Source organism: Montipora foliosa, chromosome 5 (genome assembly GCF_036669935.1).
Source record: "Montipora foliosa isolate CH-2021 chromosome 5, ASM3666993v2, whole genome shotgun sequence".
NCBI lineage: Eukaryota > Metazoa > Cnidaria > Anthozoa > Scleractinia > Acroporidae > Montipora > Montipora foliosa.
In genome coordinates, this window is record NC_090873.1 from 41,939,576 (window position 1) to 41,957,687 (window position 18,112).

The 18,112-nt window shown below is 39.5% G+C and overlaps 2 protein-coding genes across 5 annotated transcripts in view; one reads left to right on the top strand and one right to left on the bottom strand.

Annotated features, from left to right (window-relative positions):
- The window catches only part of LOC138004215 (uncharacterized), a 67,992-nt gene extending 61,695 nt beyond the window's left edge, over nucleotides 1-6,297 (bottom strand). Inside the window, exons 1-2 of the mRNA XM_068850668.1 lie at nucleotides 6,173-6,297; nucleotides 5,998-6,061 (exon numbers count right to left, since the gene is read on the bottom strand). The gene's annotated coding sequence lies outside the window, so the exon portion shown is untranslated. The remainder of the gene's footprint in view (nucleotides 1-5,997; nucleotides 6,062-6,172) is intronic.
- Nucleotides 1-18,112, top strand: part of LOC138004217 (uncharacterized) — a 73,820-nt gene that overhangs the window by 2,721 nt on the left and 52,987 nt on the right. For 2 of the 4 annotated variants that reach the window (XM_068850672.1, XM_068850673.1), the window contains exons 1-4: nucleotides 6,355-6,462; nucleotides 7,352-7,619; nucleotides 16,808-17,201; nucleotides 17,677-18,074. In XM_068850672.1, the coding sequence (XP_068706773.1) occupies nucleotides 7,463-7,619; nucleotides 16,808-17,201; nucleotides 17,677-18,074 (949 nt within the window). In that variant the 5' untranslated portion in view covers nucleotides 6,355-6,462; nucleotides 7,352-7,462. Of the gene's footprint in view, nucleotides 1-6,353; nucleotides 6,463-7,351; nucleotides 7,620-14,209; nucleotides 14,343-16,807; nucleotides 17,202-17,676; nucleotides 18,075-18,112 lie in introns of those variants that run through there. The other 2 variants (XM_068850670.1, XM_068850671.1) reach the window with 2 other exon arrangements.

Sequence of the window (18,112 nt, forward strand, 5' to 3'; positions counted from 1 at the left end):
TTTCCCTGAAGACAGGGCGCGACAATGTTCGGAATTCTGTAGGTGTTTGAAGATGTGAGAGGCCCTATCACTGACTAAGTGCTCACGCACGCGTGTGGAAAAATGCCGGGTTGTTTCGCCGACATAACAGGCATTACAGCCCGCACATGCAAACTTATAAACCACACGTGAACGAAGCCCGCCAGGGATAGGGTCTTCCACACCAAGCAAGTTGCCTATCTTAAAGGAGGAAAAAACTAGTTTGATGTCCAAATCATTGCAGTAGCGCTTGATAAAGTGACGGATCGTTTTCTGAGTGACGACAGAAAAATGGCCTATGTAAGGTAGCTTAAAATAAAATATAGGTGAAGTGGGAAGGGAACCCTGGGGACAATGATTACTTAAGGGTCCCAGTAATGTAACGGTTTACAACCCTTTCAATTAAATGGGCAGGGAAAAGGTTCTTTTTTAGGATTTCCATAAGCTTAGTTATGTCCTCGTGTAGCCCCAAGCAGGTGTTGTTAATCTTATAGGCCCTATCAATAAGGCTCTGAAATGTTATTTTACTGCCGATATGTTGACGACACTTTTTGTTTATATCACTCGGAACATGATGCCATTATATATTTTTCGATTACATCAACTCTAGACACCCAAACATTAGATTCACTATGGAAAAAGAAGCTTATCACAAATTACCCTTTTTAGATGTTTTAGTTGATAATAATGATCCCAATTCTTTTCTAACGGGATGCTTCCGTAAAGCATATACTGGGTTGCCTGTGGTACGTGTTACAGAAAATCAGAAGGCACTGAATTGTGTGGTATTGAAATACAGCATTCCAGTCTCCGAAGAATGACAAATAAAAGAGAAGCGAGAAACATTGGCTTCTGGGCTGACGTGTTGATAATTTTCAAGTTCCCTCGCAACTTCTTTTCACCACAAGTGTGCCCTCTGAGCATCTGACTGCTTTGTAATACTAAAATTCACTGAAGTTGAGCCCTCTGGGGCGGGGTTAGTGTAAGGATGGGAGACCAAAACAATAAATCCCTCAAAAACACAAGCATCTGACCGAAAATACTATTAACGCTAACAAATGCGAACTCAGCAAAGTACAGATTTTGTTAGCTTGCTTTATGCAAAACAAATATTGATGCAAAAGCAAATAACTATTGATACACAGTTTTTAGAAAGAGCAGAAGGAAGTTTCCGGAACGGTCGATCGAGAATAAAATATTTACGACATGAAAACAACATTAATTTTGAACCATGAATATAGAATATAAAAAGTTACGATCAGCGACAAACATTTTGGGAGATTTTTGCTACGTTCAAATAAATCGCAAAATCGAAAGTGACATGCCGGAATTCAGCGGGCGCCGTGATTAAGTTACCGCGGCATGTTTACTCACCAAACAGTGAAGTATCTGTGTCAAATGATGGCAAGATACCGGGTTTTTGTAAGTTTTTTTTTTTCTGTCAAGTGTTATAAAGTTTGACAATGAAATGAGCGAAGTCAAAACAAAGATCAATCGCCCAACTCTTGTTTATGCAAAGTCAAAATTTACTCTCCAAGACGCGTATGACGTTATTTATCACCAGGTAATTCCATCATTTTGGAAGTAACAGCTACTTTATTATTCATCTGCGTCACAATTTTTCACTGATTTTGGGGCTCATTTTGTTGAAACTCAAGCACGCTTCCAACAGGCCTGTGAACCCTTCCTGCTAACAGAGCAATACTAAAAAACTTCTCCCATATCACATTTCAACCTTGAGCTCGAAAATTCAATACACAACATGATATTATAATTCACAAGGGCAGAAAATACCAGAATCCTTTTCCAGCGAAAAATTTATTGAAACAAACAACATATTTGCTCTTAGAGGCGAAAACCTCTTCCTATTTCATTGCGTGCGTGAAGACAAGAAACTCAATCGTGTCAAATTACCATGTACTCCAGGTAAATACAGCTCACTTTGATTTCTGCTCGACGGGCGATAGATTGTTGTCGAAGTCCATTACTCGTCGCTTTTACAATTCCAGGTATTTGTTTTCACCGTGTGCCTAGTTTATCCAACTGACTTTCCATTATTGGGCTCCATAAGGGTATATTTTGTTTAAAGATCCACTAAAACGCCATTCGCGTTACATGACTTTCGACGCCATTGCAGGTTAAGTTTATCATTCTACTGTGTCCACCAGAGAAGTCTACCCATTTTTACTACCCTCTCTATCCTAAAAAATACGAGCAGAAGGCTCTATGCACAAAGACACCATTTAGCAGGGGAGTGACAGGCAAGACTTTTACCGACACGGAAAATAAAAATAAACTAGACCCTCCGTGAGGGTACACTGGGTTACCTGTGGTAGGTGCACCGTTCCAGACAATTTTTTTCAAGTTGGGGGGTCATTAAGAAGACCATTTAAGGGGTCACCCAGACGTCTTACCAGCAGAGGCCCTTTGGCTCACAGGTCCTCACACATTCGTACGACTAAACAGATCCTTTTCTGGGGTTAAAAACCTGGCTACCGGCCTGTTAATTAATCATTTGTAGAAAGAAGAAATTCCTGTCCTCTTTAGAAAAAATAGACACGCATTGCTTACGTTGGTAGTGAAGTAACACAGCGATTTATTCCATATAAAATGTCAACTGAGCTGTGTGTTGTCTTCCAGGAGATTCAAGTTGTTTCTTGCGTAATATGTAACTCTAACAGTGCACGATATTGTTTTGGTATTGTCTATCATTGTAGTGCCATGGTAGAAGTCTTGGGTAAATAGCCTGAGAAGACATGTGGTTACTAGCAAAGTACTGAACCCAAAAAGATTGAAGAAAATAAATGGGAAGTGAGAAACATATGCTTCTGGGCTGACATGTTGATAATTTTCAAGCTCCCTCACAACTTCTTTCACCACAAGTTTAACCGTGCCCTCTGAGAACCTGACAGCTTTGTAATACTAACGTTTACTAAAGTGAAGCATCTGTGTCAAATGATGGCAAGATACCGGGTTTTCGTAAGTTTCTTTTTCTGTCAAGTGTTATAAAGTTTGACAATAAATGAGCGAATTCAAAACAAAGATCGCAATCGCCCACCATTGTTTCTGCAAAGTCAAAAATTTACTCTCCAAGACGAGGTTATTTAGCACCAGGTAATTCCATCATTTTGGAAATAGCAGCTACTTTATTATTCATCGACAATATTTTGCTGATTTTGGGACTCATTTTGTTGAACTCAAGCACGCTTCCAACAGACCTGTTTATTTTCGTGACTTATGCGTTACCACAAAATTCTCCCCGTATCACATTTCAACACATGTATGCAAATTTGTTAAGCTCGAAAATTACACAGCATGATAAGTTTACAAAAGCTGGAAATTTCACAGAAATCTTTTCCAGCGAAACATTTATTGAAACGAACAACATGTTTGCGATTAAGAGGCAAGAAACCCTTCCTATTTCATTTGCGTGCGTGCAAACGAAACACACAATCACAAAGCATATGCAATTAAATAAATTTCTGACAGTTCACATCAAACCCTTTTCAAAAGAACCTTGACGGTAAATAATAAAAGACAAAAGAAACAAGCGTTCATTCAAATAAATTTTCACTGTCACATTTCCAAGTTGTTTTTACCTTTGCTGAGTTGAGTCTTAAAATGAATGTAACTTGCCGGACAACTTAGATGCGACTTCAGTAAACACAGTGATGCATTCAAGGCGTTCGATTCCTTCAGTGTTTGTTAAATCCATAAAAGAATTGCCATTTGACTTCAGTGTTGTATATAGTACCAAGCTAAAGCTTACTTGATATCCAACGGCGAAAAATGAAATTGTTGTCGAAGACCATTACTCGTCGCTTTAAAGATTCCAGGTATTTATTTTTCATCGCCTAAGTTGTTTATCCAATTGACGTTCCATTCTTGAGCTCCATAAGGGCATATTTTGTTTAAAGATGCACTAAAACCCCATTTGCGTTACAATGACTTTCAACGCCATTCCAGGTTAATAATTAAATGTCCTCCCGTGTGCACCAGAGAAATCTACGCATTACCCCAGCCCCCTCAAACCTAACAAAATACGCATAGAAGACTCTATGCACAAAGACACCACTAAGCAGGGAAGTGACAGGCAAGACTTTTACCGGCACGGAAAAAAATAAAACGACGAAACGCTACGCAGATTCCGACTGGGTTTAGCAACCCAGTAAAAGAATAATCTACCCATTTTCCGACTGGGTTGCCAGTAACTAGAGTTTACCGTAAGAAAACCTTTACTGGGCTATTAACTAATTATTTCAGTTTCACTTCGTACTCTTACAAAGTGGGTCTCATCAGGACTCTTATTGATAGGGCCTATAAGATTAACAACACCTGTTTCGGGCTACACGAGGACATAACTAAGCTTATGGAAATCCTAAAAAAGAACCTTTTCCCTGCCCATTTAATTGAAAGGGTTGTAAACCGTTACATTACTGGGACCCTAGGTAATCATTGTCCCCAGGGTTCCCTTCCCACTTCACCTATATTTTATTTTAAGCTACCTTACATAGGCCATTTTTCTGTCGTCACTCAGAAAAAGATCCGTCACTTTATCAAACGCTACTGCAATGATTTGGACATAAAACTAGTTTTTTCCTCCTTTAAGATAGACAACTTGCTTGGTGTGAAAGACCCTATCCCTGGCGGGCTTCGTTCACGTGTGGTTTATAAATCTGCATTTGCGGGCTGTAATGCCTGTTATGTCGGCGAAACACGCGTGCGTGAGCACTTAGTCAGTGATAGGGCCTCTCACATCTTCAAACACCTACAGAATTCCGAACATTGTCGCGCCCTGTCTTCAGGGGACTGTTTCCATATTTTAATTAGATCACGCCTCTACGACTTTTCAACTCAAGATAAAAGAGGCGTTTCATATTCAAAGAGAACAACCTTCTCTTAATCAACAATTCCATCACGTAAATCTACTGGCATAATTAGCACTTTTTCCTATACTTATAAATTCAACTTAACGCTTTGTATACTAATCTACTGAAGATGACAGAAGTTTCTGTCGAAACATGTCTCTTAATCTCAAAAGTTTTGTTGTTTTCTTTAAATTTCTGACTTGCCTGCTGATATGAAGATCCTTTGGAAACAATAAAAAATGGATATTTAGAGGTGCCTCTTTATCGGCTCAGAAGGTGTTCTAGAGCTATTTTATAACTGCACGCCCAGTACAATTATTGGGCAGCAATATACTTTAACAAAATTATCACGGAACCAATTATCTTTAAATGCCGCTATGTTTTGTGCACAATCAGCAAGAAAAATTTGAATAACGGCCTATAAACAAAGATTGAACTAACGATGCTGGCAAAATGAAACATTTCTACCGAAAACACCTCATCCGACTTATCTTGTTTGTCTTTGTTCAAAATACTCGAAATGAAGCATGTTTATAATCCTGCCTTCGTACAAAAAATGTTTAGCAATTAATCGTTTCTTTTCACATGATGGTAGGAGAAATATTTTTCACCGGGTTGTTTCTTTCATCTGAGGTTTCTAAGTAAGTGTAAATTAAATGAATCTGTGTTTACAGGCATGTTGAACTACTATCACCTATTAAGACAACTGTTTCGCCCGCCAGTACAAAAGACTCAGTGATATGGCAGATACGGCTCTCATCTGATAAAACATTTGCCTTAGAGGGTGGGGGTGCTTTGGGGTGCAGGGATGGCGCCGTAGTAAGAGCACTCTCCTCCCATTAATGTGACCCGGGTTCGATTCCCAGACTCGGCGTCATATGTGGGTTGAGTTTGTTGGTTCTCTACTCTGCACCGAGAGGTTTTCTCCGGGTACTCCGGTTTCCCCCTCTCCTTGAAAACCAACATTTGACTTGATTTGCTTTCATTGTTAATTTCAGTTTACAGTGTCCTCAATTAGTGATCCAGCGCTAGAACTACTAGACACTTAAATAAATTTCCTTTCCTTTCGTTAGAACAAGCTGGTTCCAACCACTTTACAAAGTAGACTCACTTTGAACAATTTCCGTCCTCACATTTAACTCAAACAGTTTACTTCTCCTGTTCTGCTCAGCAAACTGCAAAGGAAGCATAATTTTACAGGTCAAAACAAATGCTGTAAAATATATCCAAAACTTTCTAAGACTTGATTTCGATTTAGACTTATGCTACACAATTTTCTAGTTCACCTCAGAGTCACTCCTTGTTTCACACAAAATGAAAAGCCCATAAAAAATTCCACTGTCACCTAAAGTCCTTCGCTAACTACGCATACAAGATGACGCGCACTTTCATATAAATGTGCAACTTTTTGCTTTGACAGCGGTGTCTTTTTAAAATAACAATGGTGTCTGCCTCTTGTTTTTTCAGTGATGAAACGGGGTCAGAGGCCACTGGAATGAAAAGACCACACATTTTCTCAAACGGTTTAATTCTCCTGTTGTGTTCAGGAAACTGCAACGGAAGCATCATTTTACAGGTCAGAACAAATGCTGTAAGATATATAAATATATATAGGGTGCGTTTTTTTATTATTCTTGAATCCAAAAACGGATTTTGCGTGTTTTTGGCGAAATCCAAAAACGGATCATGAATCCACAGTTTCCACATTCGAGGAGGATACTTCGGGTTAAATCTAAATCCGGATTTTTGAGATTCATCACTTCAGCGTTTTTTTGGGAAAGGATTTTTGACAAGCGGTTTTCCATGCAAAATACACAGCAGCTACCGTACGTGACAGTTTAGCCCAAATGTTTTTCTCGCGCCATTTTTACCATTCGATCGAAGACATGAATAGGTCGAAAATAGTTGGGTTTCCTGCAAATTTAACACCAGAAATTACACTAAACGTTACTTGACAGCAATAATATTGTTAGCACCTTTCCTACAGCTTAAAAAGCATGTTTTTCGTCATTTCTTTTTATCGATCGCAAAGGTATTTTTTTTCTGGTGGCATTTTCGTTTAAGAATTTCTCCAAAACAACCTTAACCGCTATAAAATCTCTGGGTTTGTTTGTTTGCGTTGTCATGAAAAATAATCCTTTTTCGGATTTTGCGTTTTTTTGACGCTGAAGAATCCATTGATCCGAGATCAGAAATCCGTTTTTGGATTTTCCCAAAAAAACGCCGCGGAACCCTAAGACTTGACTTCGATTTAGACGTATGCTACACAATTTTCTAGTTCATCTCAAAGTCCCTTCTTGCTTTACACAAAATGAAAGGTCCATAAAAAATTCCACTGTCACCTAAAGTCCTTCGCTAACTACACATCCAAGATGACACGCATTTCCATATGAATGTAAAATTTTTTTGCTTTGACAGCGGTGTCTTTTTAACATAACAATGGTGTCTGATTCTTGTTTTTTCAGTGATGAAACGGGGTCAGAGGCCACTGGAATAAAAAGACAGCACATTTTCGGTTTAGTCGTAATTATCCTACAAAAAGTAACTAACAGTCCTATGAGGACAGTTTGGGTTTCATGGCTCTCTTTGCGACACCACTTTATTTAATATTTCCGGCCATCAATGTCCGTCCTCACAGTAAATTAAAGCAGGAGATCACAGGAAAATTTCTTTGGTGGATTTGTGTTCTGGCTATATCCCTGATTCAGGAGAAAAATGGAATGGTGCATGGAGGTAGGTAAAGGCCAAATCGAGGGGTTAAACGGTTGATTTTGGTAATATATCTTTTCGGAAGAACACTCGGAAATTAAGCTTACATTATGGAAGTAAGGAGAGTTTTCTTTGATAAAGTGTCGATTCCAACTTTTGCCGGAAGTGGAAAACTAATTCCTGTTGTTTTTTAAGAGACATGAAGGTAGTTATTCAAATTGAGCGAATTAAGACCAGCAGAGCCGCCCCAGAAGCCCACAAAAAAAGAGGTTAAGCTCACGTAAACGTCGATTCTTTTACAGGTCATAAAAAGATCTAGGAACTGCTTTTGAGTGTTGAGATAGGTTCCCCAGGCGAACGATCCCGACAGTGAGTCGCGCCACAATACAGGAGCACCCAACGAGAATATAGTTCAAAACCACTTAAACATAGCATTGTTAAACGTTTTTTGGTATATTAACGGTAGATATAGGCACATTTTTATCCGCTAAAAATTTTTCATCTGTTCGTATTTCCTAGCTGAGAGTCTAGTGATCCGAAAATTATAGCGATCAGAACTTATCTTTTCGAAAATTTCATCCAGAAAAAAGGCTCTCGAAAATTCTAGGTGACCTTTTTAGGGTTAAAAATCCGTTAAAAATGAGCAATTAGACCAATTTTTAGATGTTCGAAAATCCTAGGACAGGCAGGCAAGCAAGAAATTTTACAGCAAATGTTCCGAAAATTCTAGATCTCAAATCGTCTTCCGAACAGATTTTTTCCGAAAATTGACGTTGGGTACACCTGACAATAACTGAACTAATGTGCATTGCAAATTTCATAACCATTCATTAACAACACAGGAAGTCATAGCAACTGAACTTTATTCAAGAGTGCACTACAGCGCGCCGTTAGGTCAAACCTTTATCTCTGGATCTTTCGCATTCCCGTTTTGATAGCCTGAAGTGGTGTGAAAAGCCTGGTATCACTTACCTGTTTCCAACCGAAAGACCCCACAGTAAGACACATTTATTCAAAACTAAACATGGTCTTTAGGTAGATCACAACCCAAATTCCAAAGAACGTAATTGTTACTGGATAAAACTCCAAGACAATTCCCATTTTTCAAAACGGAGCGGCAGTCAGTTAGACAGCTGTACAGGGTTGGCTGAAACAGAAAGTGAATAGTCACTGTGACAGTTTATCAGATACGGTGACAACTTTCATACGGTGTTAACTTTATTTATTTCCGGGGATCAAGGTGTCATACTTGCGTGGGAAAGTGTAAAATTTGCGGCTTCTGGAATGGCTAAAACTGGATCCCCGGTCCCCTTTGGTAGATCGGAATTAATGGCTGATCTTGGTGGTAAGGTAGCAATTTTCTGACTTTTCTACCTTTTGAGAGCTCTATCTGGAATTTGTGAAGTGCGTTGGAGGTCTTGGAAGGTGGAGAAAGAGACAAAACTATACAGCAGTCGGTAAATCTTAGCGTGGATAAACGAGATTTGGCGCGCTTGGATTCTGAGGTCAAATGAGAAGCAATTTCAGTTTGCAGTCATTTGTTTAAACGTTTCAGTCATTGTTAAGCCAAGGTCCTATTCATAACTTGACAAGAAAACGTTCAGTTTTCGTTTTCGTTCGCAGACCCTAGTTAATTGGAACCACGGTGTCACTTACAATATACATGCATGTGGCGTTGATTACAAATCCAAGAATGCAAACGATGTTAGCTGATCCGTTACACTTTAAAAATTCAGTGAAAAAAAAACTGCCGTTTATTTGGCTGAAGGGAAAGAGTCGATAGTTTCATCGATTTATTTTTTGCTTACTGCGAAAGCAGGCTGAAGAAGCAAGAGGGCTCAACGACAACATCTTGAAAAAATCTAGTATGTAATGTTTAATGACTGTTCCACGCATGTGGAGTACTCTGTGTGTAATAATTAACTACCATGGGAAAAAAAGAGCCGTTCCTCATCACCAGCGAGAAAAGTGGTGTCGACTTTTGTCACCAGAAAGCTCTATTATATAGTTTCACGTCTCCAGCCAGGAAATTGTTTTTTTATACCATCTGAGTTTTCACAGCTTGTAAGAATCATTACCAGGAAGCAAACCTTGTTTAGAATAAAAAGTTTCCAGTAAAATTGCAGTTTTTTGCAGAAGTTAAATTTGAAGCTACACGGAACTAAAGAGATTTGTTTCGTTTGATTAGTCTTTCGGTAAGAGTTCAGGAGTTTGTTGGCCACGGAGAATCAATTTCAAAAAATCTTCATCTCCACGAAATCATCAAAAATTGGAGGACGATAGCGGTTTAGGTTTATGAACGCTGTACTGCGTTCCAGGGATTAGGACTTCGGTTTCCCCTCCAGCTACCCAGCGGTAGAGTCATATTTGGATTCATATCATTCACGGTACGGTCTTTGCAATGAACACCGCTCCTTTTTGCTGTTAAACTAGTCAATTTTTACACCAACGATCCGCAGGCATCTTACGAGGTAGGGCAACAAATAATTTAATTGCCTGTCTGCAAATAGAAATGGTGGAAAACATGACGGTATTTCCTTTTCTCGGACAAATACAAAAAACATCATCACAATTGGACCGATTCATTCAACAGTAGTGCACAATTAAATTCAATAGTAATGAGAATATGCAAAATCCAAAGCATCCTCGTGTTATATAGTTAGCTTATTGAGTCATTTCCTTAATACTTTTAATTGTGTGGTACTCAGTTTGATGGATACCTCACCGTTCACTCGCAAACAAACACATAAAGGGGAAATTTGAGCAGCGGATGACGAAAAGCATGAAAAACCAATTAAAGAAATACTAAATTCTCCCAAAGATGTTCGCGATGGCGGGTAAACCATAAAAAATATATTTTCGCAACAGGCAATGTTTGATCTTTTCTCAGCCGAGATGATGTTAAGTGATCATGGTTGAGTTTAAGTTTCCCTTGGCTTTTGCCAGGAAAAGGAAAGGGTTGGACGCATTGCTGGTTTGCCGAAGTTTCGGTGGGAAGACCTCGTCGGCCAAGAAGTGTTAGGTCAAAGGACCTTTGGAGCGGTGTTTTTGACCACGTTTCAATCTAAAGGAAAGCCCGTAGAAAATGTAATTGTAAAAAAGCTGTTAAGTACAGCTCGGGATTTTACGGCTACGTTCACGAAGGAGGCCAAGATTTTAAAGGATTTACAGCACAAAAACATTGTTTCATTCAAGGCCGTATGTGAGGATCCAATGGTGATGATGCTCGAATATGTGTACTTTGATCTCGAGACCTTTGGGGGTGAGGGAAAAGTTAGCTCCTTGAAAAACTTCCTCAGCTGCCTTGATCAAAATGATTGTCAGGGAATTGGACCCACGTTCATGAAAAAAATTGGCAGTGATGTGCAAAATCCCAGGCCTTTGAAAATTAGACATTATTATAGTGCGTTCTTAAATTCCGCTTACGACTGATATCCCACAGTGTAACCAAATGTCGAAGTAAGATTATTCTTTTGCTTCTTCTTTTGCTCGACCATAATGGTGAATTGTCAAAGGTGCTTAGAAGGACTCGCTTCAATCTCTACTACTCTCGCGTTGTACGATTTTTCAAAATGTAAAGAGCAAAGTTTTCCGACTTTAAATCCATCAACTTGTTTTTTTTCATACGGTATTTTTGGCAAAAAGTAACCCGTTCCAGCTTTATAACGTTCATATTGTATGTTTCCTTCATATGTATGTTTCGTCCGTAGATTTACGATAGAAACACTGTTTCGTTGATATTTTAATAGCCGGCATTTCGGTGCAAATTGTACCAGCGGTTCAAGAATTGCACTGTTAAAACGAAGCTTGTAATTAAAATCAACAGATAAGATCTCTCTAAATTTTCCCGGCCTTGGAGATTCCCCATTTTAGAGATTCCCTATTTTAATAATTCTCCCTTTCAGTGATTCCCCGTTTTAGTAATTGCCCATTTCAGTAATTCCCCCTTTCACAGATTCCTCCTTTTACAGATTCCCCATTTTAGTAATTCCCCCTTTTAGAGATTCTCTATTTTAGTAATTCCCCCTTTTACAGATTCCCCATTTTAGTAATTCCCCCTTTTACAGATTCCTCATTTTAGTAATTCCCCCTTTCCCCTTTCCCCTTTTACAGATTTCCCATTCTAGTAAATCCCCCTGTTAGAGATTCCCCATTTTAGTAATTCCCCCCTTTTAGGGATTCCCCATTTTTGTAATTCCCCCTTTTAGAGATTCCCCATTTCAGTAATTCCCCCTTTTAGAGATTCCTCATTTTAGTAATTCCCCCTTTTAGAGATTCCCCCTTTAGAGATTCCTTATGTTAGTAATTCCCCCTTTTAGATATTCCTGATTTTAGTAATTCCCCATTTTAGGGATTCCCCATTTTAGAGATTCGCTATTTTAGTAATTCCCTCTTTAAGACATTCCCTAATTTAGTAATTCTCCCTTTTAGAGATTCCCGATTTTAGAAATTCCCCTTTTTAGGGATTCCTCATTTTAGGGATTCGCTATTTTTGTAATTCCCTCCTTTAGAGATTCCATATTTTAGTAATCCTCCCTTTTAGAGATTCCTGATTTTAGTAATTCCCCCTTTAAGGGATTCCCCATTTTAGAGATTCGCTATTTTAGTAATTCGCCCTTTTTAGAGATTCCCTTTTTTAGTAATTCCCCCTTTTAAAGATTTCCCTTTTAGTAATTCCCCCTTTTAGAGATTCCCCATTTCAGTAATTCTCCCTTTTAGAGATTTCCCATTTTAGTAATTCCCCCTTTCAGAGATTCTCTGTTTTAGTAATTCCCCCTTTTAAAGATTTCCCATTTTAGTAATTCTCCCTTTTAGAGATTCCCCTTTTCAGTAATTCCCCCTTTTAGAGTTTCCCCATTTTAGTGATTCCCCCTTTCAGAGATTCCCCATTTCAGTAATTCCTCCTTTAGAAATTCCTCATTTTAGTAATTCCCCCTTTTAGAGATTCCCTATTTTAGGGATTCCCCGTTCCCTGTTTTCATTTAGCGATTTATTATTCCCTCTTTTAGAAGTAGCCGTTAAGTTTGGGTAGGTTTTCAGTAAATTAGTCCGGACATGACTAAGAAACCTATTAAAGGACATTGTTTTCTGTGGTGTGTCCTGAAGTATTTGGGTTTTTTTTCCTGTTAGAATACAGTTTTACATTTCTTTTACCTTTGTTTATACTACTTACATAAACTAAATGTTTTTTCTGGTTAAACCAATAACAGGTTTTTCGCTCCGATGTATTTCCGACGAATGCTTTAAGTCTTGATTTATTTTGCTCTCTCGGCGACCTCCGTTTTTTAAATTTAAGCATTTTGACTTCTCAGAGTGGAGAAACTGAGTGTTCAGTCTATTTCGCAACCAGTCTCTGTGGCGGTCGCACTACGCGACCAGAACGGGTTGTGTTCTCCTGATCCGAGGGAACTGGGCTAGTACTACAGCCTTCATCCCAGGCTGTGGTGAGGATTGTGGGACTTCTGTTACCAAGTCTTTGGGCAGCGAGTTAAGGTGTCTTTTGTTCCGCTGCACCTGACCATTAGGCGTTGACACAATGTAACTCCTTTCACCGTACTCTCTCCGAACAGTGGCGTCTGTCTTCATTTGTGGAAGGTAAACTTGGTCACCGGCCGTCAAGGGAGGCAAGTCATGAACTCTATGACGCTAATCATAGTTCTCTTTTTGCCTCTGCTTGAGTTCAGAGTCCTTCTTGCTAAGACGTTCAGGTGCAATCACCTCCGGTTTCAGCTTGCAGGGATGTACAGGTACCGTCGTACGCAGGTTTCGTGACATAAGAAGTTGTGCGGGGCTATACCCTTGTTCCAAAGGTGTTGAACGGTATGCCAATAGAGCTAAGTGGGGATCAGGGCACTTGTCAAACAATCTCTTCACCGTCTGTACTGCCCGTTCCGCCTCTCCGTTAGCCTGTACGTAAAGTGTGCTACTCGTGACATGGGTAAATCCATAGTCCCTTGCAAAGTTCACAAAGTCCTTTGATGCGTAGTTAGGACCGTTGTCAGAGATAAACGTTTCAGGAATCCCGAAACGACTGAATATAGTTTTCAGACTTGCGATGATGCTTTGTCATGTAGTACTTGCTAACGGAGACACTTCAATGAAACGAGAGTAATAGTCTACCACTAGTATGTATGTCTTTCCTTTCCAGAAGAGTTTTGCCAAGGGTAGTCTGGGAGTTCCCATGCGGTCATAGGCTCGACATGGTTTCGTCAGTACTTTCTGCAAAAGGGACACTCGTTTACAAGCTCTTCTAGTTGTCGACCTATCCCAGGCCACCAGACACTCTCTCTTGCTCGGACGCGGCATTTCACTATACCTTGGCGACCGGCATGTAATCTGTCTAACATGTCCAATCGCATTGAAGCTGGTATTACCAATCGACTTCCTTTGAGTAATAACCCATTTTGAACTGTAAGTTCGACTGCAAAGGGGGCATACAGCTTTACTGGACCTTTAAGGAGCACTTTTCTGGCCAGCCTTTATTACAGTAAGCCATGATCTGTTTGCACACTTCATCTTCCTGCAGATGAGCTTTAATTTCCTCCAGGCGTTTTCCAGTTGCAGGTAGAGTCTGGAAGACATAGTTAACGTAAAGATTTTCCTCTTCTTCTAAGGAGCAATCCATTGTCGGCTCAGAATTTGGAGCTCTCGAAAGGGCGTCGGCACAGTTTAGATTCTTTCCAGGTACATGGACAATGTTGAAGCTGTATTTCATCAACCACATTCGGAAGCGTTGAATGCGAGGAGGTAAGCAATCCAGATCTTCCTTTGAGCTTATGAGATAAATTAAGGGCTTGTGATTTGTCTGCACATCAAAGGTTTTCCCGAGTAGGTAGCTGTTGAAGCGTTCACATGCCCAAGTAGTGGCGAGTGCCTCTTTCTCAATTTGGGCGTACCTTTGTTCACATGCAGTTAACGACCTTGACTGTTATCTTTTTAAAATAGGTTGCAAAGAAAGTCCTGCGTGTCTTTGTGGTTTTTACAACGAGTCAGTTAAGCATTTCTTTCTTGAATGTCCACTTTATTTTGCCCCTAGAATTAATTAGCTCTCCTCTGTTGCTCGCATATTTGGTCATATATGGTCTTCTACGTCCAAAGCAGAAATTATATCAGTTTTCTGTTGCGATCACAGTTACTTTCTCCAAATCAAAATAGTGATTTATTTTTTCATGTCCAGTCTTTCATATCTGATTCGAAGAGATTTAATAAAAGTACTTAAGTGTGTATTTTCCACCTGCTAGCTTTGCTTAAATGTTCTTTTTGTCTGTTTTGCTGCCGCTTTGACTAACTATTTAATGTTATTTCGAAGTGAGCCCTCTTGATGAGTTCTTTTTCTATTAGTGCAAACTCCGCCAATAAAACATGTTTAAATAAAATAAAATAAAGACATTTTTTTGTCGTTTCTTTTAAAGACAGACACAAATTTGCATAAGTGGTATATTGCTTCACCAGGAAAATGTTTGCTTGCTGAGGGGGGTCTCTCGAAAATTAAGACCGAATCGTCCGAAGAATATTCATGCCAGGGATCCGGCCAAAGGGACACTGTGGCAGATATATCCTGAGGCAGAACAGAAAATTTTCAGTCATGTAAATTTTTGCTCTACAATTTATCTATTATGACTCCTACCTTCAATTACCCTGGATGCCAGAGGAATTGTATTGTCAAGTTCGGAGAGAACGCTCAGCGTTTATGTGGAATCGCTGAGTGACTTCTCTCCGAACCAAAAAAAAATTCCTCTGGCCCTCAGGGTAACCTTTAATGTATAGTTCTTTTCCCAAATGTCGGTAGAATGAATAATCTCGTTTGACCAGGAGAAATGGCAGGCGCGAAGCAGCAGAGAAGAGATAAATTATAGAATCAGAGCCCGAATTCGGAAAATTGATTCAAACTAAAGCATGTGAATGCGCAATAAAGGAAAAGAAGCTTACCTTTCCTTCGAAAATAAAATGAGGAACGGGAACGTTGCGATAAAACCATGTAAAGAGCCCTCAAAACAATTACAATAGGGGCAACTTTGGTTTCTCCAGAGACGGTTAGAGCGGAGGAAATATCTGAATTTTGAATGAGGAAACCAGCTTCCGGATCAGTCGACAGCTGTCAAATAAAAAGTTCAAAGACGGTAGCGCAACAAACCTATTCGTCACATGTTGCGCTACACCCAATCTGTCGTCGCGCCCAGCAAGCTTGCCTGTTGACATATTTCCGGTTTCCCAGGAAATACTGTGAAATTTGACCTCACTCGCTGAAAAAACACGCTTTTCCTTTTCCTAAATAAAAACTATGCTATCAAGCAATGGTTTGAAAGAACCCCGGCCAGCAAGGGATTGCCAGCACATCAATTTTCCATGCAGCCAGCAACGAAATGCCTTGGGAGCGGATATTTTGCATATTGTCTCTATTGAGCCCTCCTGAGGAAGCGTTAGAGGGCGTATATACAATTTCTTTTTTTATTGACGACCAATTTGGCCATGAAAAGTAACAGAGAAGTGTCATAAATTTGTTTTCAACGAAAAACAAAATAAACCAGACGCTGTTGCTGAACGAAAGAATGGTTTTCTATTTGAGTTGTCCAGTCTAGGAAATTCATGTAGTGATGTCCACCTTTGAATGGTGTGTGGGCAGTTTGCTTCAGTCGCTTATTACATGTTTGTTAGTTTCACTTTTCTCCCCGCACCTGATTAATATATAATCAGTTCACTAATGGGACACGTCATCACGACGACATAAGTTATAGGCAGGCTTGGTTTTAGAACATACAATGTATAACCAAAGAAATAACATGAAGGCGTTAACAAGTTCAGTGTATTCGAAGGTAGACCACACTGAAGAAAGTGTTTTGTCGGTCGCGATCGTTTCAATGTTATCAAACCTTTTATTCTGGTTCACGTTAGGGATGTTACAGCAATGGAAGTTGTGCGGTTCGAATCCTAATAAGAAAATTGCACGATCATGAAATATACAGAAAATAGAGTGAACAAGAAGCGATTCATATTTACCCAGTGACTCGCTCAGGTTCACAAATAACGAAACATGGTTTTACATTAGTACTATCAAATTACCGTTTGTCTTAAATCCCTTAATGTTCGTCATGATAATTAAGTCATCATGACAAGCATTAGAATCATTACTGCTATTGGATTACTGCTAAAGCTAAATTACCTTACATACTACTAATGTACTCACTTTTTCTCTTTTCTTTCGGTCAATGTAGGTCATGCATGCAGCCCTCCTTGCCTCCTCGTATCAAATACAACTGACATAATAACGATTCACTACCAAACTTCAGCAGTACATTCAGTTCTGTCGGGTTTGACAAGAGCTGTGGCCATTGATGTCCATTTCAGCCAGGGCTACATATTTTGGAGCGATGTCACAGAATTAAACATAAAACGCTCTAGAATTGATGGATCAAGCGTAACCGTTATCATTAGTAACATCGGTGTTTGTGATGGACTTGCAGTGGAATGGAGGACATCACAACTATACTGGTCTGATACGATACACGACTCGATATCTGTATCTGACTTATCAGGCAATAACCAGCGAAGTGTGATCTCTGCTGGGCTCGACAAGCCAAGGGATATAGCTGTGGATCCTGATAGTGGGTGAGTAAGCACTTTGCTCATTGAATCACGCGAAAAAGAAAAAAAAGTCACATTTACAAACTCAGGGAAGGGGGGGGGGGGAAGAGGGGCAAGTACCAATAGTGATTAGTGATAAGGCTACACCTGCAAATGACTTGTCGCTACAAAATGGTTGAACTTTCACATTTTTGTTCCCCACTTTCGTAGAAGAAATTTCATTGAACTAATTCTAGTACACTATATGGCTGAATATAAAGTCCATCAAAAGTTGTTACTAACTCAGGAGAGCAGAGAAACAGAAATGGTACACCACAGAAGAGAGAGAACAACAGTTCATCAAATAACTAAACGGAAAGGCGCCAAAAAGTTGAGCTATGTGCACCGTTTCGTCACAAAACTGCTCAAACCTCGTATGCTCCTATACAAAGAAAGGAGCGAGACAATTAGAATTATAATTTTAGCACATTATCATATTTACCAAATTGGTTTCTTACAGATTCATGTTTTGGACTGACTGGGGTCTTAATCCAAAAATTGAAAAAGCAACCTTAAATGGAAATCAAAGAATTTCTATAGTAACATCAGATCTCTACTGGCCGAATGGTATTGAACTTGACAGAGGAAACCAGAAAATTTTCTGGGCAGACGCAGGAGTCGACAGAGTCGAATCTGTCGATTATGACGGCAGCAACAGAAGACTGCTTTTCCAGCAAAGCGGCTTACACCCTTTTGGAGTAGCCTTGATACCTCCTTTCTTATATTTTACTGACTGGGCTACACGTAGAAGGTTACACAAACTGGATGCCGACACCGGGGACTTCATAATAAGTGATTACACTGTAAGTGGCCGAGCTATGGGAATCGTTGCCTATGACAGTTCAAGGCAATCGTCAGGTATTAAGTGTTATTTCATTTCTTTCACTCTTATATCT